The sequence below is a fragment of the Dama dama genome, chromosome 4 (genome assembly GCF_033118175.1).
Source record: "Dama dama isolate Ldn47 chromosome 4, ASM3311817v1, whole genome shotgun sequence".
NCBI classification, from domain to species: domain Eukaryota; kingdom Metazoa; phylum Chordata; class Mammalia; order Artiodactyla; family Cervidae; genus Dama; species Dama dama.
Window position 1 is genome coordinate 68,961,214 of NC_083684.1, and position 25,751 is coordinate 68,986,964.

Genomic DNA, 25,751 nt, shown 5'->3' on the forward strand with positions numbered 1-25,751 from the left:
CTAATACAGATGGTTGATTAAGTGAACTGGATCAATGGGAAAGTGGGTGATTGGAGGGATGGGTGGATTGTAGGATAAATGGGAAGAGGGAATCGATAGAATGGATTAAAGAATGAAGGACCTTACGGGTGGATGAATGGATATTTGAATGGATGGAGCTTTGGTCAGCTGGAAGAGTAGCTAAAGAAATGATGGTTGGGTAGATAGGCAAGTGAATGGTTGAGTGGATAAATAGCTAGTTGGATGAATGCATGAAGGCAAGAATATATACACAGATGAAAAGGTGGGTTGGGCGGGAGTTTGGATGGATGGACGTGTGGATGGGCATTCAAGCAGGAAACATGACACGCTGGGGAAGAATCAGATTTATTATTTTATTTTAAAGGTTTATTTATTTATTGACTGTGGTTTTTCTTGTTGCTCAGTTGTGGCAGTCAGGGGCGACTCTTCATTGCTTCACATTGCAGTGGCTTCTCCTGTTGCAAAAGACAGGCGCCAGGGGCTTTAGTAGCTGCATCATATAGGCTGAATAGTTGTGGCACATGGGTTTAGCTGTCTGCCCCCTCCTGCCCCCACCCTTGCCCAGTATGTGGGTTCTTCCCAGACCAGGGATTAAACTGGTGTCCCCTTCATTGCAAGGCAGATTCTTAACCACTGGACCACTGAGAAAGCCTTCTTATTTTATTTTTTAAATTGAAGTCTAGTTGAATCACGATGTTGTGTTAGCTTCAGGTGTACAACAAAGTGATTCAGTTATTAATATATATATATAATTCAATATAACTATAAATAAACATAAATATAATTATATTTATTCCTTTTTGGGCATTGGTTCCTTCTTTTTCATGGCCTAGTAATATTCCATTGTGCAAACATACTGCTCTTTATCCTTTTGTCTATCAATGGACACGCTGATTGCCTCCATGTCTTGGATATTGTAAACAGTGCTACGAAGAACATTGGGATGCATGTATCTTTTCAAATTATACTTTTCTCTGGATATATACCTAGGAGTGGAATTGCAGGATTATATGGTAGCTCTGTTTTTATTTTTTTCAGGAACCTCCATGCTGTTCTCTGTAGTTGCAGTAGCAGTTTACATTCTCTCCCAACAGCGTAGGAGGAAGAATCAGATTTTAGAACCAAACAGATCTGGGTTCTGCCCCCAGCTCCTCATGGTGATATTGTACAAGCCTGGAAGCCAAGGTGGGTCTCCATTCAAGAAAGAACTTATTTAACTGTGAGAAGTGTATTTGGCTAACTGCCCCCAGCTGCAGTACCTGTAACTAGTTTTTTTTTTTTTTTTAAATCACGTTTCTTTCCAGGCAGCCCCCAACCAATGACTAAGCCTTAGGGTGGGGGCCGTGCTAGGGCCTGACCACTTCCATCCAATGTGGGACTCATCTAATAGCAATCTCTCTTATTTTTCCTTTTTTTCCTTCTCCTTCCCTTCCCCTCCTCCCTCTGAAAGTGAAGTGTTAGTTGTTCAGTCCTATCTGACTGCCGCCAGGCTCCCCTGTCCATGGCATTCTCCAGGCAAGAATACTGGAGTGGGTTGCCATTTCCTTCTCAAGGGAATCTTCCCAACCCAGGGATTGAACCTGCATCGCTTATGTCTCCTACATTGGCAGGGGGGTTCTTTACTGCCAGCGCCACCTGAGCTGAGGCACCCCCCCCCAACTCCTCCCTGTTTCTTTCTTGATCTCTCTCTTTCTCCCTTCCCTTTTTTTTAACTTTGAATTGAGATAAGATTCAGGCAACACAGGACTTCCCTGGTAGTTCAGTGGTTGGGACTCAGCTTCCACTGCAGGGGTCACTGGTTCTGTCCCTGGTGGGGCAACAAATCCCACATGCATGCTGTGTGGCCAAAAAGAAAATGAAAAGAAAAACAATTCACAGAACACAAAATCATTCCCTTTGAGTATTTTAAGTAGCATTTAGTACAGTCAGTCTTGGGCCACCATCATGTCTATCAAGTTCCAAACATTTTCACCACCCTGAGAGGAAGTGATTAAGCAATCACTCCCCACCCAGCCAGCAACCGCTAATCTACTTTCTGTTCCTATGGATTTGTCCACAATGAATCTTTGCACTGCTTCTCCCCTCTGGCTGAGGGACCGTGCAGTTGCATGGTCTCAGGCTCTTCCTAACTATCCTATCCTCCTGCCTTTCCTTTCACAGGTGGCAGAATGACTTCCTGCCTCCTCCTGTTCTTCCTCACCTTTATCTTTCACTTGTTCAGTGGCTCAATCGTGTCTGACTCTTTGCGACCCCATGGACTGCAGCACGCCAGGCCTCCCTGTCCATCACCAACTCCTGGAGATTGTTCAATCTCATGTCCATCAAATCGGTGATGCCATCCAGCCATGTCATCCTCTGTCACCCCCTTCTCCTCCTGCCTTCAATCTTTCCCAGCATCAGGGGCTTTTCCAATGAGCCAGCTCTTTACATCAGGTGGCCAAAGTATGGGAGCTTCAGCTTCAGCATCAGTCCTTCCAGTGAATATTCAGGGTTGATTTCCTTTAGGATGGACTGGTTGGATCTCCTTGCAGTCCAAGGGACTCCCAAGAGTCTTCTCCAGCACCACAGTTCAGAAACACTGATGTCATCCCAATAAATCCCTTGCATCGCTAACGCCACAGCAGCATCTGCTTCCTGGAAGAGCCGGCCATGCCACAAGCCTCTTGCTCTGAGCTCCAGCTCCCCACCCTACGGAGCGGCCCAACCTCTCAGGGGTGCAGGAGGCTGTGTGGGGGTTCTGAACACCTCCTGGAGGAGCCCTCAACCTGAAGACTGAACTGTGTGCTGCTTTCGCTATGTGCCAGGACCGCTCAAGTCCCTCCATGAACTCACTCCTTATATATAAACATGTCCTCTGTGTGTGTGTGTGTGTGTGTGTGCATGTTTGTGTGTGCGCGCGCGCGTGCTCAGTCACTTCAGTCGTTGCGTCCGACTTTTTGCGACCCTATGGACTGTAGCCCACCAGGCTCCTCTGTCCATGGGGATTCTCCAGGCAAGAGTGCTGGAGTGGATTGCCATTTCCTCCTCCAGGGGATCTTCCCGACCCAAGGATGAAACCCACGTCTCCTGCATTGCAGGCAGATTCTTTACTGTTGCGCCACCAAAGAAGCCCATATGTGTGTGTGTGTGCACGCGTATATTATGTATTTATTTAATTTTGGCTGCTCTGGGTCTCCACTGTTGTGCGGGCTTCTTGTCTAGCTGTGGCGTGGTGGGGGGCGGGGTACTCACTTTTGCGGAGCACAGGCTCTAGGCGTGAAGGCTTCAGCAGTTGTGACTCCTGGGCTCTAGAGCACCGGCTCAGTAGTCGTGGCTCACCGGCTTTGCTGCTCTGCGGCCTGTGGGATCTTCCCGGACCAGGGATGGAGCCCGCGTCTCCTGCACTGGTAGGCGGATTCTTTACCACCGAGCCATCAGGGAAGCCGGGTGGACTCGCTCCTGAACCCCATGACGGAGGCACCATTATGACCCTTGCTTTTATAGATGAGAAGACAAACGCCTGGAGGCCTCCATCCCCTAAGTGGGCGGTTTCCCTTTTCTGGAGAAAATGATCCGACCACGGAGCGGAAGGGAAAGATTCCAGAAAGTGAAAGTGTAGTATGGTCTCACCCAGAGGAGGACCTCTGGGGCCTCCTCCCCTCAGCTGAACCAGGGTAGCAGAAAGATCCAGAAGCTTCCAGGCCCCTAGCCTGCACATGGACGCGGGCAGAGCCTGGTGCCCACATTAAAAGCAGCCCCCAGAGCTGCCTTTCCCTGCCCCTGGGTCCTCACAGGGGTGTCCTGAGGCTGCTACAGGCACTGCAGAGGACACACGTCAGCCTAGCCTCTGTGCCAATGTGGGCATGTGGGTACCAAGACCCAGACCATGGGAAGTGTGTGGGGGGGTGTTCTTGCCTAGGATCACCTGGAGGTCGGCATCTTTATTTCCTTTTGATAGAGACACAGGAGGGACTCCCCTTGTGGTCCAGTGGCTGAGACGCCACACTCCCAATGCCGAGTGGGCCTGGATTCCATCCCTGGTCAGGGAACTAGATCCCACACGCCACCACCAAGACTTCTCACGCCCCCACTAAAGACCCCACAAGCTGCAACTAAGACCGGTGCAGCCAAATAAGTGAATAAATATTTTAAAAAGAAATTAAGCCATAAGGTGGGATACAGAGAAGTTAGTAACCTAAGATGCATTAAAAAAAGAAAGAAAGAAAGAAACAAAGAGGAGCAGGAATGAGACAGGCACTAGCACAAATGGGGCAAGGTGTGTGTGGGGGGGTCGCTGCTCCCGGCAGGGGTGAGCAGTGGGTAGTGTCCAGCACCCCCACCCCACTCCCCTCCCTGGGTTGTGTCCATCCTGATCTCCAGGACGGGTGGCAATGGTACCTTCCACGGCAAAAGGGACTTTGCAGATGAGGTTAAATTAAGGGTCTTGAGATGGGGAGGTTGTTCTGGATTTTTAGGGTGAGCCCAACATAACCACAGAGTCCTCACAAGTGCAAGAAGGGTCAGAGTCAGAGAAGGGGGTATGGTGATGAAGTACCTCCCACCGCACAGAGGGAGGTAGGCACCCCGAGCCAAGGGATGTGGGCACCACCAGAAGCTGGGAAAGATGAGGAAACGGGTCCTCCAGAAGGAAAGCAGTCCTGCCCACCCCTTGATTTCAGCCTACAGGGACAAAGACTCGTTTCCGACTTCTGACCTCTAGAACCAGAAGCTAATAAATCTGTGTTGCCTTAAGCCACTATGCTTGTGGTTTACTGGTACAACCGTTGCAGTGCTCTCTATGGGCACCCAGCTCTTAACTGGCAGAGGTGGAATTTGAAACCAATCTCACGGAGCTGCTTGCAGAGTTGAAAGTTCTGGATCTTCTGGGGTATCGCTTAGAGGTGTGAAGTGTGGAATTATTCCAGGTGCTTCATCCTCAAGGTTGCTGGGCTGTGTGTGTGTGTGTGTGTGTGTGTGTGTGTGTGTGTGATGTAGAAGTGAGTCAAGACACCAGGAATTCTACTTTCATGAGGATTAGGGGATCTGGTGAATAACTCCAGCACTGACAACTCAGGCTGTCGTGAGAATTAGTGAGTTAACCCCCGTGGAGCCCAGTTAACACAGGGCAGGGCCTGACACATAAGATGAGTTAACACCCATTACATCTCTTTCATGGCTACACACCACCAGTGTCAGCTCCTCTCTCTTCCCTGCTCAAGAACCTTCCATGGCTCCCCTGTACTCTCAGGATAACATCCAAGCCCTTTATGTGACTGAGAACTTAGGGTCCTGACTCATTTCTTCTAGTGGGTCCCACACTCTGGAACCCAGCAGACTGCCCCCTAAAGAATGTCGCTCTCCACCTGACTCCAGAAGCATGGAGGGGTTAGCCACCGGAGTCACTAACCTTTAACCCACCTTTAACTGGAGTCACTAACCTTTAACCCACAGTTAACTGGAGTCACTCACCTTTAACCTACCTTTAACTGGAGTCACTAACCTTTAACACACCTTTAACTGGAGTTACTAACCTTTAACACCCTTGGATGAGGCGCTCTGCACTCTGGGAAAACTGGAAGAACAGGCCTTCAGATATTTTCAGGAAAAAAATGTTACCAGCCCAAATTCTTGCACCTTCTTCTGCTTCGAAAAGCACTGAAGTCATTAACTAAGGTATCCGTGCCTTGTGACTAGCAGCAAGCTTCTAAGGAGATATCTGTTGGGTTGCCCAAATCCCTTTTGCAAAATTACTGATATGCTGGTATCAGAACCTGAGAACTCCCGGAGAGGTCTCATGGGCCACAGGACTCAGCATGACCCCAGATAAAATGGAAACTCGCAGGTTAGCCGTTTCTATTTTGGTCAAAAGACAAAAGCACTCAACCCTCAGGGGCCAGGTTTCAGGAACCACCTGGGCCCTGCTGAGAAAGCCTTCGTGTAGCTCGCCTGCCTCCTCTAAGCACGGCTTGTGAGATTGTCCTAAACTTCCCCCACAGCCAGACAGGCACTAGCCACCATTGCTGGTTACCCACTTCCCCTTCTGGGCCCACCCTGCCCTGCTCTGCACTACTATAACATCTCGTGTTCTGGCTTTTTTTTTTTTTTTTTTTTTACTGCACCCTGCACCCTATGGGATCTTAGTTCCCTGACCAGGGCTCCAACCCATGCCCCCAGCAGTGGAAGCGCAGAGTCCTAACCACTGGACCACCAGGGAAGTCCCGAGAGATCTCATTCTTCATTGGTCACTGGGCCTCCGCCTTCAAGAAATACTCGTGATCCCTGTCTGTCTGTTTCTCTGCTCTCTCGTCTTTGCTCTCAAGGAATCTGAGAGCTGAAAACCCTGGCTATTGGGGCACTTGGAAATCCTGAAGTGCAAGGGACGAGAGAAGCGGGCTTCAGAAGTCCCCGTGATGGGGGGCATTGATGAAATATTATTTAGCCACGGAAAGGCACGGAGCATTGACCTGTGCTACAACATGCTATGCTAAATCACTTTAGTCGTGTCCGACTCTCTGTGACCCCATGGACTGTAGCCCAGCAGGCTCCTCTGTCCATGGGATTATCCAGGCAAGAACACTGGAGTGGGTAGCCATGCCCTCCTCCAGGGAGTCTTCCCCACGCAGGGATCGAACCCATGTTTCTGACATCTCCTGCACTGGCAGGCAGGTTCTTTACCCACCTGGGAACCTGGATGAACCTCAAAAACATCACGCACAGTGAGAGAAGCCAGACACGAAAAGGCACACACTATTTATATGAAATGTCCAGAAGTGCCAAATCTATAGAGACGGGAAGCAGTTTGGATGTGGCCAGGGGGTTGAGGGGTGGGGAGGAGGGAATTGGGAGTGTCAGCTTAACTGGTAAGGGACTTCCTCCTGGGGTAGTGTAAAAGTTCCAGAATGAGGTAGCGCTACTGGTTTCAAAACACTGTGAATGAGCTAAATGTCCCTGAACTGTGTAATTTAAAACGGTTAGGGAATTCCCTGGCCCTCCAGCGGGTAGGACCGGGTGCTCTCACTGCCGGGGGCCCGGGGTTCCATCCCTGGTCGGGGAACCAAGATCCCACAAGCCACGACGTGCCACAAACCATAATGCAATCAAAGTCAAATAAAGTACAACTTAAATAAAGCACAATAAAATAAAGCGAAATGGTTAATCTTACGTGAATTTTATTTCAATTATAAAAATATCAAAAGAGGTGGGAGCTGAGGGAGCGGGTGGCTGGCACTTCTGGGTCTCAGGGAGGAGACGCTCCCTGCGGCTGAGGGCGGACGGGCTGGGGGCCTGGACCCTCGGGGCCTGGGGACGCAGGAGGGGGGCCGGGGCCCAGGCACCCGAGTAGTGAGAAGGGAGGAGGCCAGGAAGCCGAGAGCTGTTCTGTGGGAGAGAAAAGAAAACGGTCAGAGGAAGCAGTGGTTTTTGGGGAGGGAGGTCCTCCTGACGGGGACGTTCTCCGAAGGATCACCCTCCCCACTCACTCCCTGGCTGTGGGGAACGAGGAGGCCAGTGTGGGCAGGATCCAGGCACCAGGTCCGGGCCTGCCCCCGCCGCGTCCACACAGAGACGGCACCCGGCAGAGCGGGCACCCGTAGATCTGGGTTCTCGGCCCCAAGGAGGTAACAGCAGGGAGGCTAGACCACAGGGGCTAGAAACAATGGCGTGTGCTCTGGAAGAGGCTGGAGGCCCGGACTTCTGGGTCCCCCAGGGAGGAAGGATGGACAGAGCCGGAGGCTCAGATTTCTGGTTCTTGGGGAGGACTCCCCGTCTGGGAGCCTGAACGCTGAAGCTAGAAAGCTGGAGGAAGGGAGCCGGAGGGCCCTGGGAGCTAAGCCACGGTCCGCTCCGAGACTGAACGTGCAGTTAGTTTGAGGGTGAAGTCCCAGGACAGCGGGACAGCGGAGGTCACCCTCTTGACCTGACAGTGTTCTGCTGGCGTTCGATCATGGACTTTGGCTCTGCTGGGGAGCAGACAGTCCCACCCCCACCGCTCAGCCTTCTTCCCCAAACTCTCACGCGGCCCCAGGACCGAGAGAGCCTGAGAGAGCCTGGACCGGTGAGCGTCTGGCAGAGGGGTGCAAGGGGTGCGGGGGGGGGCGGTGGGGGCGGGCAGAGGTTGGCACTGGGGGAGGGGCTGGAGAGACTCGGGAGCTGGGTGGGGGCAGGACAGCCAAGAGACACTGGGACATCAGGATAAAGGACTGTGCAAAAAAAAAAAAAGCGAAAGTGCCCCAAGCAGAGAGCTGGTGTTATCATCCTGAACACTTGCCCACTATTTATGCCTGGGAGCCAAACAGGGCCTCAAAGACGGTCCCAGAATATGACACACCTAAACCCTTAGGGCCGGTTCCTCACCTGGGACAGAGACGCAGAGGCAGCGCTGACCTCAGTCCCTTCCCCTCTCCTCCCCTGCAGACCCCGGCATGTGGGGATACTTGTCTCTGCTGCCCATCTGCCTGGCCTTCGGGGCTATTGCTGGCATCTGGACCGTGTGAGTGTGTCTGTGTTCTTCCATTTATTTACTTATGTTAGCCTGTGCTGGGTCTTCGCTGCTGTCCGCAGTCTTTCTCTAGCTGCGGTGAGCCGGGCGACTCTTCTTTGTGGTGGCTGCTCTGGCTGCAGAGCGCCGGCTCTAGGCGCTTGGGCTTCAGTAGTTGCAGCAGGCTCAGGAGTTGTGGCGCACATGCGGGTTTTGTCCCCAGCAGCATGTGGGATCTGCTGGGACCAGAGTTGGAACCTGCGTCCCCTGCATGGACAGGCAGATTCCCACCCACTGTACCACCAGGGAATGGACCGCGTGAGTGTTAGAGGCAGGAGACATGCCGGCGTCTGAGCCAGGAAGGGCTGGGGGCCAGGACCCCAGGTCTGAGGGAGGAGGAGCTTGGGGCCTGGACCCCGGGTTTGGAGGAGGGGCTGAGGGTCTGGACCCCCAGGACTGGAGGAGGCGCTGGGGGCCTGGACCTCTGGGTCTGGATGAGGGCCTGAGGGTCTGGACCCCCAGGTCTGAGGGAAGAGGGGATGGGGGCCTGGACCCCGGGATCTGAGGGGGGTGGGCTGGGGGTCTGGACTCATGTCTGAGGGAGGAGGGGCCAGGGGCCTGGACCCCCGGGTCTGGAGGAGGGGCTGGGGATCTGGACCCCCAGATCTGGAGGAGGGGTTGGGGGTCTGGACCCCTGGGTCTGGAGGAGGGGCTGGGGGTCTGGAGGGAGGGCTGGAGGAGGGGCTGGGGGTCTGGACCCCTGGGTCTGGAGGAGGGGCTGGGGGTCTGGACCCCCGGGTTGGAGGTGCTGGGGGTCTGGACCCCTGGGTCTGAGGGAGCAGGGACTGGGAGCCTGGACCCCCAGGTTTGAGGAAAGAGGGGTTGGGGGCCTGGACCCCAGGGTCTGAGGCAGGAGGGTCTGGGGGTCTGGATCCCCGGGTCTGGAGGAGGGGCTGGGCACTGGTCTCCTGGGCCTGAGAGAGAGGGAGCGAGGAGCCCGGGTTTGTGCTGGAAACAGAAGAAAAGTGTCGTGGCAAGCCCTCGTTTCACCTTGGCGTCCCGCCCCCAGGTTCTCGCTGGCTGTGGTTAACAAGGCCGTGAACCTCACCGAAGGCTTCCCGTACATCAGGTGGTCACGGCGCGGGCGGGGAGGCCGGGGTCGGGAGGGAGCAAGGAGGTGAGCCTTTATCTTCCCCCAGTGTGTGTGGAAACGCGCCTCCCCAGAGCTGCATCTTCAGCCAGGTGCTCAACTTCGGAGCCGCTTCGGGTAAACGCTCTGCGCATGCTTTCCATGAGGTGCTAGCCCCGCCCAGCCAGGACCGTCGGGGTCCCTGCCTCCTCCGCCCCACCAGATCCTGGAGTTGGGCTCCCACCCCTGGACCCATGCCCTACCCCCAAGTCTGGGGCTCCCGTCTCCCACCCACTTCCCTCTCCTCCCAGCTGCCTGGATCTGCATTCTCCGTTACTACCAGCTTCAGGACTGGGGCGTCCGAAAGTGGCCTAACCAGGTGATCCTGTGGACGGGGCTCCTCTGTGCCTTGGGCACCTCCATAGTGGGCAATTTCCAGGTGAGACGGAGTAGGCCAGCCCGCCGGAGTGTGGGACTACAACTCCCAGCATCCTCCGGGGCGCAGAGCCCGCACGGCCTCCTGGGACTTGTATTTCTCTGTGGCTCTTGGGCCGTGGATGCAGTGATGAGTTCCACTCTCTGAGTAGAGAGAGCGCAGGAGGCTGTTTGTAATCATTCCGTGGACCCCTAGGAGTCTGGGGTAGTTCACTGCCGTACCCCTCCGTCTAATGATGAAATTTCTCGGTTTTGTATTTTTTTTTTTTTTTTTTTTTTGGCCGCACCGCTCGGCTTAGCGGAGGATACTAGTTCCCAGACCAATAGAACCCAGACCCTTGGGGGTGACAGCGCGGAGTCCTGACCGCTGGATCGCCCTGTGGATGTGTGCTCACTCTGTAGGAGGCACTAGCTTTACATTGTGCTGGGTTATTTTAACCCATCTCCGCAAGAACTCCCGGGAGGTTCTTTTTGGTCAAATGCCGGAGATATTTCTTTATTACCAGGTTCTTGGTGGTCAGAGATGAACCCAGATTCCTTGATTCTTAGAGCCCACATTCTTAACCACGAAGCTCAGTAGGTATTGGTAGAATAAGTAAATGGATGAGTGATAGGAGAAATCTTTCTGATTTATCTTTTTATTTTTCTATTGTGATTACCTCTGACGCCAAACTTCTCCTACCAAAGGGCCAGGGGAGCTTCACAGTGTTTAGACAAGAGGCTGCCTACAACTTAGTAAAAATTCCACATCATATTTGCATAGCAAATCATTCACTCACTGATGTATTCCCGTGTTCCTTAACCTTTCTTTTTTTGTAATCATTATTGCCCTCCACTCAGAAGCTTTCGTTTTTTTCTTTTTTGGCTACTCCACTTGGCATGCAGGATCTTAGTTCCCCACCAGGGACTGAACCTGTGCCCCCTGAGGTCGAAGCACTGAAAGAAGTGAAAGTGTTAGTTTCTCGGTCCTGTCAGACTCTGTGCGACCCCATGGACTGTAGCCCACCAAGCTCCTCTGTCCATGGGATTCTCCAGGCAAGAATACTGGAGTGGGTAGACGTTCCCTTCTCCAGGGGATCTTCCCCACCCAGGGATCAAACCCAGGTCTCCTGCATTGCAGGCAGATTCTTTACCGTCTAAGCCACCAGGGCAGCCCTGAAGTGCTGAGTCCTAACCAATGAACCACCAGGGAATTCTCCAGGAGCCTCTTTTAGACATTTTCTCCTAATCATCCCTTCACCCATGAAATGCTGCTGCTGCTGCTAAGTCGCTTCAGTTGTGTCCGACTCTGTGCGACCCCATAGATGGCAGCCCACCAGGCTCCCCCATCCCTGGGACTCTCCAGGCAAGAATAGTAGAGTGGGTTACCCATGAAATATTTCATATTAAAAATTTTAAATATAATACAAATGATATCAGTAAGGCACAAACCATTGCAATATTTAAGTTTTTGTTGTTTTTTTTTTTTTCAGCCTCCAGGAGCCAATTTTTACCCCCTTCTTGCCTGGAGAATCCCAGGGACAGGGGAGCCTGGTGGGCTGCCGTCTATGGGGTCGCACAGAGTCGGACACGACTGAAGCGACTTAGCAGCAGCAGCAGCAGTGGCAATAATCTGCTCTCTCCCACCAAGGCTGAGAATGAAGTATTTATTCTCCTAATATTTGCGAGGCTCTATTATGCCTCCCAGGTGGCACTAGAGGTAAAGAACTCACTTGCCAATGCAAGAGACACAAGAGATGGGGGCTTGGATCCCTCGGTTGGGAAGATCCCCTGGAGGAGGGCATGGCAACCCACTCCTGTATTCTTGCCTGGAGAATCCCATGGACAGAGGAGCCTGGTGAGTTACAGTTCATGGGGCCGCAAAGAGTTAGCCGGGACAGAAGCCACTTAGCGCGCACCATGTGCCAAGGCACTGTTTTAGGGACAGAGGTGCCAGCAGGAAACAGCAGCTTTAAATGGGGGCCCTCGTGGGTGGAGCGGACAATAAACAGCCAGTGCACCGAATCAACACGCCTGTCGCCGGGTATGGCAGGCAGTCTCCCAGCACAGCCCGTGGTGGTGGACTTGGCCCCTGGCTCTCCGCACGTCCGCCCCTCAACTCTGCGCCCTCCTCCTCCCAGGAGAAGAATCAGCGGCCCACGCACATGACGGGCGCCTTCCTGGCCTTCTTCGTGGGGATCTTATACTTCTGGCTGCAGCTCTTCCTCTCCTGGCGGATGAAGAACCTGCCCCAGCCTGGGGCTCCCTGGATCGGGCCACTCCGCCTGGTGCTCTGCAGCGCCTGCTTCATCCTCGAGGTGGCCAGTATCCTTCCCTGGAGTGGGGGTGGCTCTCCGATGTGGTGGGTCTGCTCTGCGCCGTCCTGGGTGCCCCTTCCTTCCTCAGCCTCGGTCTCCGTCCAGCGTTACAGAGGATTGTCAGCGAGTCCCGGGTTGGAATCCCACCACCTCAGTGTACTAGCTGGGGGTGGGGGTGGCCTCCTCTTCTTTCCTAACTTCCTGGTGCTTTGGGTGCCTCATCTATCAGATGAGGATGATGGTAAGGAATGTGAGGAGTGAAGGAGCACATGAGGTGCTTAGATGGGTGCCTGGCACAGAACAAGTGAAGAGTCAATGTTGTGACTGTGCTCCGTCGTGTCTGACTCTTTGTGACTCCCATGGACTGTAGTCCGCCAGACTCCTCTGTCCATGGGATTCTCCAGGCAAGAATACTGGAGTGGGTTGGCATGCCCTCCTCCGGGGGATCTTCCTGTCCCAGGGGTCGAACCTGCATCTCTTAGGTCTCCTGTATTTGCAGGCCAGGTCTTTACCACTAGCACCACCTGGGAAGCTACGCTAGCAGCTTGAAACGGTGGGGATGGCCGTGGTTTCTCCCCCAGAAACTGACGTGTTTTACGAATCAGAGCTGGTTGTCATATGTTTACCAGCATGCCTCTGGGTGGAGCCTCGACTCCAACCCACTTCTCGAGCCAAACCAGTCTCGGAGTCCCAGTTTCCGTTATCTGTGGAATGGCCTTGCCTTTATCAGAATAGTGATTGCTACTGATTAGCAGAGTGCCCTGAGGGAGAGCGGGGTCAGCCCTGGGGCTGGCTGCCCCCTGTGGGGACAGGAGGGAAGGGGCGCCTGAGAGGTCATTGGCATCCGGAAGAGGCTAGGGGGATCCAGCGAGGCCCTGGGTGGGCTGCCCTCAGTAGATCCCTTCAGAGACTTGGATCCACTTTCCCAGCAAATTGGAGGTGGTGATCCGGTTTCCCAGAGCAGCGGATTGGATCCCATGAAACGGGTGGGAAGGGCTGCTCCTGAACTCAGCCTTCTGCAACTGCAGCTGCAGAACCAGCACATCCTCCGTGGTGGCGGGCGAAACTGACCACGAGGTCCAGGCAGCCCCTCTCGAGCCCCACCTGTGCTCATGATCCATTTGGCTACAGGGTCCTCGTCTTGGGGGCCCCAAACATCCCTTGACTGTGGGGAGGCGGGGGAGATGGGACTGTAAGATGGTCAGCTGAGCGTGGTAAGGGCTGGATGGCCACGGAGGGCTCTGAGACATGCTATGCTTTGAGCTGGTCTTGCAGAACTGGCCTGTGTTGGGAGGTTGGTGCCGGGTGGGGGGGGGCTGCCTCTTCAGGTACGTGGTTGCGGGGTGGGGGTGAGGGGGGAGGAAAGCTGCCCAGGGGAGGCGATAAGGCTGCTGGCAGGGCCAGAGGTCAGGCTGTCCTGCGGAAAAGTGAGGGGTTACAGGCTTGGGCTTCTGCCTGAGGGCAACAGGAAGCCCCAGAAAGCTTGTGAGCAGGGGAGGTACAAAGTCAGGGCTGGGGTCAGCACTTGTGTTTGGGGGCTCACATTTTGTCTGAGGATCAGTGGGGCTAGGGGATGGTACTGGCCTTCCTCACTGTCTAAAAATCCTTGAATAAATGAAACAATGTCTAGTCTGATCTAGGAGAGGTAAGTCGGAGCTGGGTTGGCCGAGAGGAGAAGCACTTCAGTGAGGTGGGCGGTAGTCCCAGAAAATGAGGGGCGTCTCTGCCAGGCCGGAGCTGGGGGTGTGTGTCGGCCAGTGGTCACAGAAACATTTTATAAACAGCTGGGACTGCGGAGCTGGAGAAGGGATAAGGCTGGTCAGCAGAGACGCCAGACCAGAAAGAGATGAGCAAGACAGACAAGACTTGGAGTGACCAGCTGGCCAGGGGGCGGAGATGGGAGGGGGTTGAGGCACCGGAGTGGATGGGGTAGTCATGGAAAGAGGAAGAGAGTTTAGGAAGAAGGTGAGCCTTTGCTTGCGAGTGAGCAGGAGGGGCTTGTGAGCCACAGGTGTGGGGAGAAAGTTGCAAGCACAGTCCCAGGCTGGTGGGCAGGGCGCGAGGGCAACTTTAGTGTTAGTTGCTCAGTCCACACAACTAAGCCGACACGACTCTGTGGCCCCATGGACTGTAGCCCGCCAGGATCCTCCGTCCATGCGGATTCTCCAGGCAATAATACTGGAGTGGTGGTCATTCCCTCCTCCAGGGGATCTTCCCTACCCAGGGATTGAACCCAGTTCTCCAGCATTGCAGGCGAATTCTTTAGAGTACCGTTAGGACACTCTAAAGGTGGGAGGATTTTTGAGACGGCGGGAATCCTGCTGCAAACAGGAGGAACGTTCGACGGGAAATGTTTGGGAAGCGACTGAGACAGAGGGGGCACGAGGAGGGCCCCTTTGAGAGCGTCTGGGAGGAGTTGCTGAGAAGGGGGGAGGCTGCCCGGCGAGAGGGGCTGCTCCTGCTGGCGCGAGGTGGCCGAGTCGGGGCGGGCTCCGCCTGTCGGGCCCCTGGGCGCTCCGCTGGCTCCCGCTCCTCCCTGTGGCCGTGCGCCCTTGACCCTGGCCCCAGTGGTCGTCCTGCACTCCTGGTCCATGCGCTCCATCTCGGCCATCTGCGAGTGGGTCGTCGCCATGCTGCTGTTCATCCTCTTCGGCCTCCTTGCCGTGGACTTCTCCTGCCTGGACGGCTGCACCCTGCGTCTCCAGCCGGGCTCTGGCAGCCTCCGCCCCCCGCCGGACTCCCCCACCTCCCTGCACGTGCAGCTGTGAACAGCAGTCCTCACACCTCCTGTCCCTGCCGTCCGGTTCCGCCCCCGCAGTTGGGGCCACCCAGGAAGCGAGAGGCCAAGGCCAGCCAGCCATCCCTGATCGAGGATATTTATTATTATTATTATTGTTAATTTTTTGTTGTTGCTGCCGCCGGCGGAATCAGAGACACGGACGCAGGCAGGATCACGCGAAATCAGAATTCCTTCCGGAGAGCAAATCCGTACAGAAGGTCATGGGGGGAGAGGGAGAGGACTGGGGGGGCAGGGGGGGCCCAGGAAGGGGGAGTTGGGCACACAAGGACAGACGGCCCTGTCCGTCCGGATCTGCTAAGCCACCCCAACCAGCCCCTGTCCCTCCCCCACCCCACCCCGCAGAGAGACTGACCAATAAATAAAATAATAAATTAATCAATAAATAAAATAGAAACGGCTCCCCCACCCGCAGTCCCCCCAGAAACCCCCCCTCGTTGGGCATGGCCCCCGGAGCCCCATCCCCGAAGGGCAGGGCCGGGTGTGTTGTATCTCCCCCCTCCCCACGGACGCCTTGGGGCCTATTTACAGATTCACAGTTGGGGGGGGCAGGGAAGGGGGGTGGAGGGGGCGCCCCTCCTTCCCCGGCCCCCTGGGGTCAGGGCAGGGGGCTCCCGTTGGTGGCCAGGAGCTTCTTGTCCTTGGGGGGGCCTCGGCGGGGAGAGCTGGTCAGCTCCGGGTCTGGGCGGCTGGGTGCGGGCTGCAGGCTTCGGGGTGGGGTCCCGGCGGGCCGGGTCTGGGCTCCGTTCTTCTCGTCTGTGCAGGGGCGGAGTGGGGGGCGGGAAGCGGTCTGGCCTCAGGAAGGGGTGCCAAACCTCTGGTGGTGAGGGGGCGGGGGGCGGCTGCCAGGGCTCACTCATGCCAACCACCACGAGGCCTGCCTGCCCTGCACCAACAGGGCGCAGCCCTCCAGCCCGCGGCCGTGGAGACCAGACCAAGCCCCAGGGAGTCCTGGTGGGCCCAGCTCAGGAGACAGCCGAGACTCTGGTTACTGCACTCTCCGAGGCCCCGTATCGGGGCCAAAGCGCCCCCTTCCCTTTGGGAGCCTTGGGGAGCCCCCAGCAGGTTGTTCCGGCTCTCCCAGCAGCGCCTGCATGACTGGGCCACTGGCCAGACCTGGCCAGGGCTGGTTCCCAGTGGTCAGGCAGCAGTTTCCATGGGGCCCGAAACAAGGCCTGAGGTCCCGTACCAGAGACCACCCTTTAAGAGACACTGATGCTGGAGGCCATGCTGCCATAGCAACCCCCAGGGCTGCCCCTCTCTGGGGCTCAGTCGGAGGTCCCCGCACTGCCCCACTCCCCGTATAAGGCACGTGTCTCAGACCCCGGTTCCCTGTGGGTCCTACAGCTCTGAAGGTGTGCCCTTTAAGGAACTCTGGTCGTCAAGGCCACCTTTCCTTGGCAGCCGGGTCTAGGGGTTCAGGGGGCCTTCCTGGCTTCTGGTCGCCCTGGAGAAGCAGACTAACAGGGCAGAATTCCTCTACCTGCCTATCGGGGCGGCCCTCCACTCGAGGTTAGCCCCGTTCGTCTGTGTCAGACCTCTGACCCCAGGGCTGCGTGATAATAAATTGATGTTGTTGGAACCACAGAGTTTGTTTGTGACCTTGACGTCCTTGATCCCTGGTGGCTAGGGGACTCCCCTCCTGACGACCAGGTGGGCACAGAGAAGCCCCTTCCCCCCGGAGCACAGACCTCACCCCCTCCCGGGGAGAGGCCCGAAGCTGTGAAAGCCAGGCCCAGCAGGGCCAGAAGGGTCTGTGAGACAGAGACCACCTTGTCCTGGTTTTAGCACTGAGAGTCCTTGGTGTCGGGAACCTTGGGACGGCTGGTCGCCCTCTTCCAGAGCATAGTTCAGGAGCCTCCGGTGGCAGGGAGCGCCACCACCTCCAACAAGAGACCGGTGGCCCCTTAGGGACCCTGGAGGTCCCCTCCCTCCGTGGCGAGGCCTTCGCAGGCTTGGGAAGGCCTGGTTCCCTGGGAGCCCTGCAGCTGAAGCCCCTGTCCCACTTGGCCACCAGAAGTGCCCCCTCCGCCCCACTGCCCTGCCCCCGCGGGTGCCCCAAGTGCCTCCCACCTGCCAAGGCCTGTACGGATGGCTGGTCGTGTGTGCTCAGCAGCTGGGCCTGGATGGTCTCCACCACCCGCTTGAACCGGCGGCTGGGACCTGCAAGGGGCAGGGCAACAGACCGATGAAGCAAGATCCATGTTTTCCGGCAAGAGGGGAAAAATTCAAACATGAACAATGTTCTCCGCCCGTTTGGGCCTCCTCTCCCCCTTGGTGTGTCTCTGTCGTGCGCCTGCATTGAGCACGCCTGCCTAGGAGGTAACCTTCCTAACCCTGACGATGACCCATGACCCACGACTCGCTCTGCACCTGGATCGTGCAAACTGTCAGTAACGCGTCATTTCATGTACGGCCCTCTGTCTCACAAACGCATATAACGGCGTGTGGACCGCTCATGAGCGGAACAGTTCTCAGACGTTCTGAGCGTCTGCTCCTGGCTTATAGTACTCAGTTTGACTCGAATAAAATTGTCCCATTTTTTTCTTTTTTTAAAGGTTTTATTTATTTTTGGCTTCACTGGGTCTTCCCTGCTGTGCGTGCCTTTCCCTCTAGTTTCGGGGGGCGGGGGCCACTCTCTAGTTGCGGTGCTCACTGCAGTGGTTTCTTTTGTGGCAGAGCACGGGCTCAATAGTGGTGGCAGACCGGCCTACTTGCTCCGTGGCATGTGGGATCCTCCCGGGACAGGGATTGAACCTGTGTCCCCTGCATGGGCAGGCAAATTCTCAACCACTCAACCACTCGACCGTCAAGGAAGTCCCTCCATGTTTTTCTTAAATCAACGGATTCATCTTTTCATCTGCCGTGCTGGGCTAACTGGCTGGATATGACAGGCACCCACCAGAGGGCACCGGGAGTCCGCCAGAACCAACGCTAAGAACCAGCACGGGCCCGCTGGGCTTCTCGGTACTTCGCAGGTGTCCTGATGAGTTCTCCTGCTACCCGGCTCTCACTGTTTGAGTGATGATCCTGAAAACTTTATCTGCACTGTTTTCACTTAAGGCTTGAAATCTGAAGGGGCTCCAGTGCATTTCCTAGGCAGGACCTGGGCAAGAGGCCCAGGGAAACATAACCGGCTGGGTTTTTGTTAAATTTGACTTAAATTCAAAATTAAACAAGTTGCTATATGGTCTGAAAAGAAACTTTTGCGAGTGAAAGGAGAGACTAAGTTATTCAGCTCTTAACGATACCAAGCAGGGCCCTGTGGGGCTCCTGGGCACAAAGCCTCTCTGTGTCCCCCATTTCTCTGATTTTAGGAAACAGCCTTCATTCAGCCTCCATGACCTTCCCTGAGCTCCAAGGGGCAGATTCAAGCAGTTGTTAATTAGGGAAGGGAGGCGGTGTGAGACCTGGGAGAAACAAGCAGTCAAGAGCAGCCTTGGGGGCTTCCCTGACAGTCCAGTGGTTAAGAATCCAGCTTACCAGGCAGGGGCCCCCATCCGGTCCCTGGTCTGGGAGATCCCACATGCCACGGAGCAACTAAGCCTGTGCGCCGCAACTACTGAGGCCCGCGAGCCCCCGAGCCTGCGCTCCCAAACAAGAGATGCCATCACAGTGAGAAGCCTGAGAACCGCAAGCAGAGAGCAGCCCCGACCCCTGCAACCAGAGAAAGCCCACGCGCAGCAACAAAGACCCAGCGCAGCCAAAAAATATCTTTTAATTAAAACACGTAAAAAGTTGAAAAAAGTAACCTGGGGTAACTCCTTGCTAGATTCGGAAGCAGCACGCAGGCGATTTGCCACAGTGCCCTCAGAAAGTTGCTTAGGTTGTATTTCCTATCTGAATTAGGCTACAAAATTAATAATGGGAAATTGCGCCTCAAAGGCCGAACAGCTCCTGTACAGACAGCCACTGATGGGAATACCAGCTGGGCTTATGTATGCTTGCAACCACTTAATTGAGAATTAAAGGAAATCCTGCCCTGAAATGGCCAACATAGGTCTTTTCAGCACCCTACAACGGATTTTTCACACACAGTTAAAAGCCTGCAGTCTCCTGGACTTCTGCCTGCAGGGTGTACTGGAAACAACAGTGGTAAGAGTTTTTCCTCTTTTTAAAAATTAGGTTAGCAGGGAAAATATTTGTAGGGCTAGCTTCTTGGATCTTTCGGATTGGAAAAACTTCTAAATTATAAAATTTTAGACAGCTCTCATCATATTTTCCTATTTTCATTCGTATGCAGAAGCCCCCAAAGTTTTCCAAATTCCAAAAATGCCTCATTGAGGGATTTCCCCGGTGGTATCTGTGGTTAAGAATCTGCTTGCCAATGCAGGGGACACAGGTTCAATTCCTAGTCGGGGAACTAAGATCCCATGTGCGTCGGAGCAAGGACTGAGCCAGGACATCACAACCAGAGTCCATGTGCAGCAACAAGGATCTCGTGTGTTGCAACTAAAACCTGACAAAGCCAGATAAATAAGCAAATGAATATTGAAAAATAATTTTTAAAAATGTAAAAAGTAAACTGAAAATTGAAGGCAAGGTAACTCTGAAAGAGAGAACAAAAGGGAGACAGGTGATCTGAATCCAATCTCTTTTCTAACTGTTGGGTTTTACATTATTGTTACTGACTCCTGGCTGAAATTCTGAAATGGAAACTATGGGGTGTCTATTGGTGCATTTGTATGGCATCTATATGTGTGTATTGTAGATGTGTGTTACTGCCAAAATTAATCTGTAAATGAACTCTATTTATTGGCTTACAGGAAAATAGGCACTTACATAAATGCTCAGAAATGGAAAAGAAATTAACCCTAATGACTTTCAGGTTTGCATGAACTGGGAAACATTCAGTATAGCATTAATACCTGGCACTAAATTTAGCTTAAGTTTGTTGCATTAATTAATACAGACATGTTTTTAGAATCATCAACATTAAGTATAATATTTTTTATTGTATCTAGGCTTCCTAGAAATCAAATAAATAAGATCTTATTATTCCTGTTACAAAGTTTGTCCACAAGAAAAATAACTAGATATGATAAAACTTTCCAGTTAATAAAATAGACATAAATAAGTGCCTTTAGGTAAACTCTTTTGGGATAATTATGTTTGGGGAATGTCTATCTAAACTAGCCCCTTCAGACTTTGATAACCTGAAACTTTAGAGGACTGCTACCCTCAGCGGTCTTGAGCATCCCACACACGAGGGTGCAGCCGCAGCACGGGATGCTTACCGGAGATGAGCGTAAAGGTGACTGAGTAGATGCCACCACCACCGCTGCCGTCCCGCCGGGGGGAGGGTTCTGGACCCTCAGAGGAGCTGATGTCCACCTGGAAGCGGACGGGCTTCTGGAAGACGGAGGGGCCGCCGCTGGCCTTGTACTCAGCCCTGAAGCTGGTCTGTGACAGCACGCTGTGACTCAGGCTGGGGATCTGAGAGGGACGGGAGCAAGAGGAGAGGGTGATTTCAGCGACCTGACTCCAAGGCACAGATAAGCAGCCCTTGACCAGCTCTGCCCCAGGAAACACCAGTCCCCTCAGCCACCAGGGGGAAAGGATAACAGAAGAGGCATTGGGAGGCCCCACTGCCTGCTGGGATTTATAGTTTTCTCTATCTTATAAACAGGGCATCAGAAAAATGGCTGAGCTACTGAATCCCATGGTAATATGGACTTTCACATCTGGTGCCAGCCCCAGGCCCCAGGACCACCTTAAACGAATTCCTTCCTTCTTCCACAAACCCTGCCCAAAGTCACATCTGTCTCAGAAACGTTAAGTCCCATGAGCTCCTTGGGCAAAGAACCACAGGACCCAGCAGACAACCCCAGAGTCCACTAGAAGAAGTATTGACAGTTCCTTTTGCCAATCTCAGACCTGGTGGTAGGGGAATGGCAACTCACTAGTCCTCAGTAGATGCTAACATGCAGGGAATAGTAATTCCGGATCTTATTTCTCACTTCCAGGCCCCAGGGCGCAATACACCTGGCTCCTTGTCGCCACAACCAACTCTGGCTAAAAAACTACAAATCCCATGAGCCCCAGGTGGACCCCAGGCGAGCACGAAGGAGGTGGACTCCAGAGGCTGCTGGGATTTGTAGTTCTGTGGAAGCCAGGGTGCATGGGGACCCACGGCCCTCACCGACAGGAAGGCGTGGACAATGTCCGCTTTGATGCTGCTGAGAGGTTTATCCTTTAGCACGAGGAATATTTGTTCTTCTTTGTCCAAGGAGATGAAGTTCCCGAACCAAGAGCGTTTTGCCAGCCTGAGTGGGAACAGATAGGTTGGAGGTGGGTTGGGAGGAGGCTAACGGAATCGCCCCTTCCATCCACTCTCTTCCCTTCCCTGTCAGACTCACTCTGGAGAGGACTCTGGCGTCAAACTGGACATCTCCTCGGCAGTGGGGACTGGGGAAGACAGAGCAAGGTCAACACGTGTCCATCACCTGGTGTCCAGCACACAGGCCAGCAGGGACCTCCACCCAGGGATTCCAGACCCCAGAGTCTGTTCACTTTCCAGCAGTTAAACCCCAAAAGGCATGTGCGCTGCGTGACGTTCTCCCCAGGGATGTGGCCCCTCCCTGGTTGGGCCACGCCTTCTGGGGGTGGAGCTTGTTAGCCATGAGCCAATGGGAAGGTGAGCCACGGCACTGAAAGGGGATGTCCTTCTGACGAGCTCCTCCTCCAGAGTTGGAGGCCCGACCTCGCCTCTCCCCAGCACCTTAATCTCTGCTCCCAACAGCATCTTCTCATAGGTCGTGGGAGTCCAGGCCCCCAGCCTGGTCCTTCCTGGGGACCCAGATGTTAGACCCCAGCCCCCACCCCACATTAGGACTCAGGAGTACACGTCTCACACCCTTCACCCTCAAAGGACCCCCGTACCCTGCATCTTGCGCCGGTGAAAGCGGGGGGAGCCCAGGAAACTGTTGCGGATGGAGTTGAGACGACTCCTCCAGGCGGCTCCCCCGACTCCGCCGCCAGGGCTGGGGGGTGGCGTTGTCCCTGGGGTCCCAGTGGGGCTGGCCCGGGGCGTGTGCAGGGGCGAGTGCAAAGGGGTCCCCCCGGAGGAGCGCGGGGAGCCTGGGGGGCCGGGCAGGGGGGTGGAGCGGGCACTAGGGGGCGGGGGCTGCTCCCCGGCACCCCCACCCCTGGGGCCCCGAGAAGGCAGCGTCTGCGTTTTAGAAGTCGGTGAGCCCCCACCCCGGGCCTCATCTCCAGTGGGCTCCGGCGAGAAGGAAAACACTGGACTCTGTAGAGCAGTGGAGTCAAGTGAGAGAGTGGACCACAACTCCCAGGACACCCTAGGAGCCCCACAGGTGCGTGCGCGCGCGTGCGCGCGCGCGCGCACACACACACACACACACACACACACACACACACACACACACACGGGTGCACCCCAAAGCATGATGGAACTTGCAGTCCAATTATTTCCCCAACACCCCCACCCCCACCCCCACTGTTGAGTTGGGGGCAGGGACTTTTTCTATCATGCTCAGGGGCTGTAAACCCAGCAGTGACAAGAACAGAGTAGGTGCTCAACTAACTTTAGCTAAATGAATAAATGGGACCCTTCAAGCACACTGAAAACCCAACATGGGAAATGACGTGGGAAATGGTCAGTCAGTGGACTAAGATACTAACGAGGCCTTGGGTCTTTGGCTCTTTGGGGACAAGGAGGCAATGTCCCAGGACTTCATGGGAATTATAATTTCTGCTGCTTCAGCTTTGCTCCACAGGGTCTTCATTCCCTTACCCCCCTTAATCCATCTGGGACCTGGCCTTACCCTTGGGCTGCTCAGAGGACTGGACGACAGACCAGTGGAGGCTCCACTGACACTACGGGATCTGTTTCCAGAACAGATTAAGGGGAAAAAAATCAGGTGGGAGGGTTTCAGAAGGCTCGGATGTCTTCTCCCTTCCACACTCCTTCAAGATGAGGAAATGAGGCCCAGAGAGGGAAGGAGACTTGTCCCAGTCACCTCTGAGGTGGCCATAGCGTTGGAGCCCTGAACTCTCTCTCCACCCAGGGCTGTGCATTCCAGTGGAGGGGCAGGGGCTCTCACCTCTGGCTGTGCTGGGCCATCTCCAGGGCCCGTCGAGTGGGCACTGGGGAGCCACCACCCCCAGCATCTGTGATGCTCAGGACTTCCATGGACTTCCGCTCTGGCCGCCGCTTCCCGTGACGGCTCAGCATGGGGGAATCTACACGCTTCCGAGGTGGGTCTGCGGGCCAAGAGTATCATCCTGATCAGAGGGTGCACCGGTGCAGCTGGGCATGACACTCATACAGATGCAGAAACTGAGGCTCAGAGTTTGACAAGGGTCTCAGGGCAAGTCAGGGAGTCTAAAGTTAGAAGCTCAAGGCCTGCAGCCCCTCCGTCCCTCCCTGAGGAATCTGGGGTCTGGACTCCCCGGCCTGCCCTTCTCACCAACATCATTCCGGGGAGGCAGGTCCTGATCCTCACAGCTGGGGTACCGCTCCTTCCGATCCAAAAGCAGGTAGTATATCATCTTCTCTTGGTTCTCCCTAAGGGGGGTGGGGGCAGGAGAGCACTGGGGTCAGAGGTCAGGTCCCAGGGTTGGTCTTATTCCCTCCTTGTGTCTGTGGCTCAGTGGAGCTCAGTGCACTCAGGCTCTCTGCCGATGGCTCCATTTTCCTAGGTATCAATAGGGTTGGCCCCTTGGTCTCAGTATACAGCTCAGCCTCATTTTACTCAATGATATAATAGTGACGCTGATGTGGCTCAGACAGTAAAGTCTGCCAGCACTGCAGGACACCCAGCTTCAATACCTGGATGGGGAAGATCCCCTGGAGAACAGCAACCCACTCCAGTATTCTTGCCTGGAGAATCCCATGGACAGAGGAGCCTGGCGGGCTACAGTCCATGCGGTGGCAAAGGGTCGGACACCACTGAACAACCAACACTTTCACTTCAACCTCTGAGCACTTACTGTACCTAAGCACTATGTGAGGCGCTGAGTCGTCCTCAGCAGCTATTCATACTTTTCAGCATCCTTTCTTCTCCCCACTGTTCCTACCACCCACCTCCGCCTGGTTCCCCCTGGAACAGCTCCACGCCCCTTCTAGTGGCCAGGCCTCCCCACAAGGGGGCTCTGTCTGTGGGCTCCCGGCAGGGTCCTGGGGGACCCCCTCACCCCCACGTGGCCAGGGTGTCTGTCAGGATGGGGGGGGGGCGGGTCTTACTCCTCACTGCGCAGCTCCCGGTGCAGCCGCTCGCGGTCCCTGAAGCAGCCCAGTGAAGCCATGCTCTCCAGGACATCCGGGTCCAGCTCTCCGTTCGACGGCAGGCTCCGCATGGCCACGCGGCGGCCCGGGGCTGGCTCCAGGCACGGATCCGGCTCGTGTTTCCCGCCCCTGGGGAGGAGAAGAATCGTAGGGAACCCGGCGTCTCCTATGTCTCCTAAAGCGGAGGCTCCGGGGTCTCCCGTCCCAGCCTGCTCCTTTATTGGGAACCCTGGAGTCAGGGCCCCAGCACACCTCCACCTCAGATCCAGGAGTCCAGACCCCCAGCCCCTCCTCATTCAGGACCCTTGGCACCCCACTCCCTAGCAGGCTCTCCTACTTTGGGGGCCCTTGATATTTGGGGTCCTCTCCTTCCCCCAGGACCCAGGTGTCCAGTTCCCCCATACTCACAGGTACCAGGGGTGTTTCTGAATTTGCTCCAGCTGTGAGGGGCGTGGTTGGTAGAGAAGCAGAAGTGAGGTCGTTTGAACACAGCAGGTGCGCAATTAAAGTTGCCTAGGTGGCTTTGGGGGATCCCTAATGCGCCCCCCAAAGGGCTGGCAGCACGCCGGCTCATGTCTCCCCCTAGTGGCGGCTGCCTGACTATTGCGGAGTGGGGGGGGGCGGGGCCCTGGCTACATCTCGCACATGCGCATGCGCAGTGGCATCCTGCCCGCATGGCCTTGCAAGGGCCAGTATGCGCATGCGCCCTCCCAGGTTTTTTTGCGGGGGGGGGGGGGTGGGGGGGGTGTTTCTTGGTGTGGGGTGTGTGAGTGTGAGTGTGTCAGTGTGTTTGTCCAGTACGCACATGCGGCCTCCCGGGTGTGTGTCTGTGTCTTTGTTTGTGGTGGTGTGTGTGTCCACTATGCATCCTCTTGCATTTGTCTGTGTGTCTGTGTGTGTGTCTACTATGCACATGAGTCCTCTCGTGTTTGTGTGTCTGTGTATGTGTGTGGTGTGGTGTGTGTGTGTGTGTCCACTATGCACATGTGTCCTCTCATGTTTGTGTGTGTGTGTGTGGCGTGGTGTGGTGTGTGTGTGTCCACTATTCACATGCGTCCTCTCGTGTTTGTGTGTGTGTGGGGGGGGGGGAGTGTGTGGTGTGTGTGTGTCCACTATGCACATGCATCCTCTCGCATTTGTGTGTGTGTGTGTCCACTATGCACATGTGTCCTCTCATGTTTCTGTGTGTGTGTGTGGTGTGGTGTGGTGTGTGTGTGTGTCCACTATGCACATGCGTCCTCTTGCGTTTGTGTGTGTGTGTGTGTCCACTATGCACATGCGTCCTCTCGCGTTTGTGTGTGTGTGTGTGGTGTGGTGTGTGTGTGTGTGTGTGGTGTGTGTGTATGTCCACTATGCACATGTGTCCT

At 55.1% G+C, this 25,751-nt stretch overlaps 2 protein-coding genes and 2 long non-coding RNA genes across 5 annotated transcripts in view; 1 reads left to right on the forward strand and 3 right to left on the reverse strand.

Annotated features, from left to right (window-relative positions):
• Positions 1-355: 355 nt before the first annotated feature.
• LOC133052078 (uncharacterized) lies at positions 356-3,569 on the reverse strand. Its single transcript, XR_009691996.1, has 2 exons — positions 3,253-3,569; positions 356-476 (listed from the first exon to the last, which is right to left on the reverse strand). It is a non-coding gene; the product is annotated as an uncharacterized LOC133052078 (long non-coding RNA).
• Positions 3,570-7,204: 3,635 nt separating this feature from the next.
• LOC133054885 (uncharacterized) lies at positions 7,205-9,851 on the reverse strand. The gene is made up of 3 exons (XR_009692527.1): positions 9,585-9,851; positions 8,521-8,712; positions 7,205-7,377 (listed from the first exon to the last, which is right to left on the reverse strand). It is a non-coding gene; the product is annotated as an uncharacterized LOC133054885 (long non-coding RNA).
• Positions 7,418-15,686, forward strand: TMEM150B (transmembrane protein 150B). 2 transcript variants are annotated; one of them, XM_061140275.1, is made up of 8 exons: positions 7,418-7,616; positions 7,923-8,053; positions 8,413-8,488; positions 9,546-9,605; positions 9,676-9,743; positions 9,917-10,044; positions 12,161-12,344; positions 14,906-15,686. In XM_061140275.1, exons 3-8 carry the CDS (start codon positions 8,421-8,423, stop codon positions 15,103-15,105), a joined length of 708 nt encoding a protein of 235 aa, XP_060996258.1. In that variant the 5' UTR covers positions 7,418-7,616; positions 7,923-8,053; positions 8,413-8,420; the 3' UTR covers positions 15,106-15,686. The 2 variants fall into 2 exon arrangements, with proteins under 2 accessions (XP_060996258.1, XP_060996259.1); XM_061140276.1 differs by lacking the exon at positions 9,546-9,605.
• Positions 15,661-25,751, reverse strand: part of BRSK1 (BR serine/threonine kinase 1) — a 22,965-nt gene continuing 12,874 nt past the window's right edge. Inside the window, exons 9-19 of the mRNA XM_061140274.1 lie at positions 24,793-24,824; positions 24,343-24,513; positions 23,567-23,664; positions 23,201-23,360; positions 22,922-22,982; positions 22,017-22,383; positions 21,494-21,542; positions 21,277-21,400; positions 20,372-20,570; positions 17,208-17,297; positions 15,661-15,890 (exon numbers count right to left, since the gene is read on the reverse strand). Coding sequence (XP_060996257.1) covers positions 15,733-15,890; positions 17,208-17,297; positions 20,372-20,570; positions 21,277-21,400; positions 21,494-21,542; positions 22,017-22,383; positions 22,922-22,982; positions 23,201-23,360; positions 23,567-23,664; positions 24,343-24,513; positions 24,793-24,824 — 1,509 coding nt within the window. The 3' untranslated portion in view covers positions 15,661-15,732. The remainder of the gene's footprint in view (positions 15,891-17,207; positions 17,298-20,371; positions 20,571-21,276; positions 21,401-21,493; positions 21,543-22,016; positions 22,384-22,921; positions 22,983-23,200; positions 23,361-23,566; positions 23,665-24,342; positions 24,514-24,792; positions 24,825-25,751) is intronic.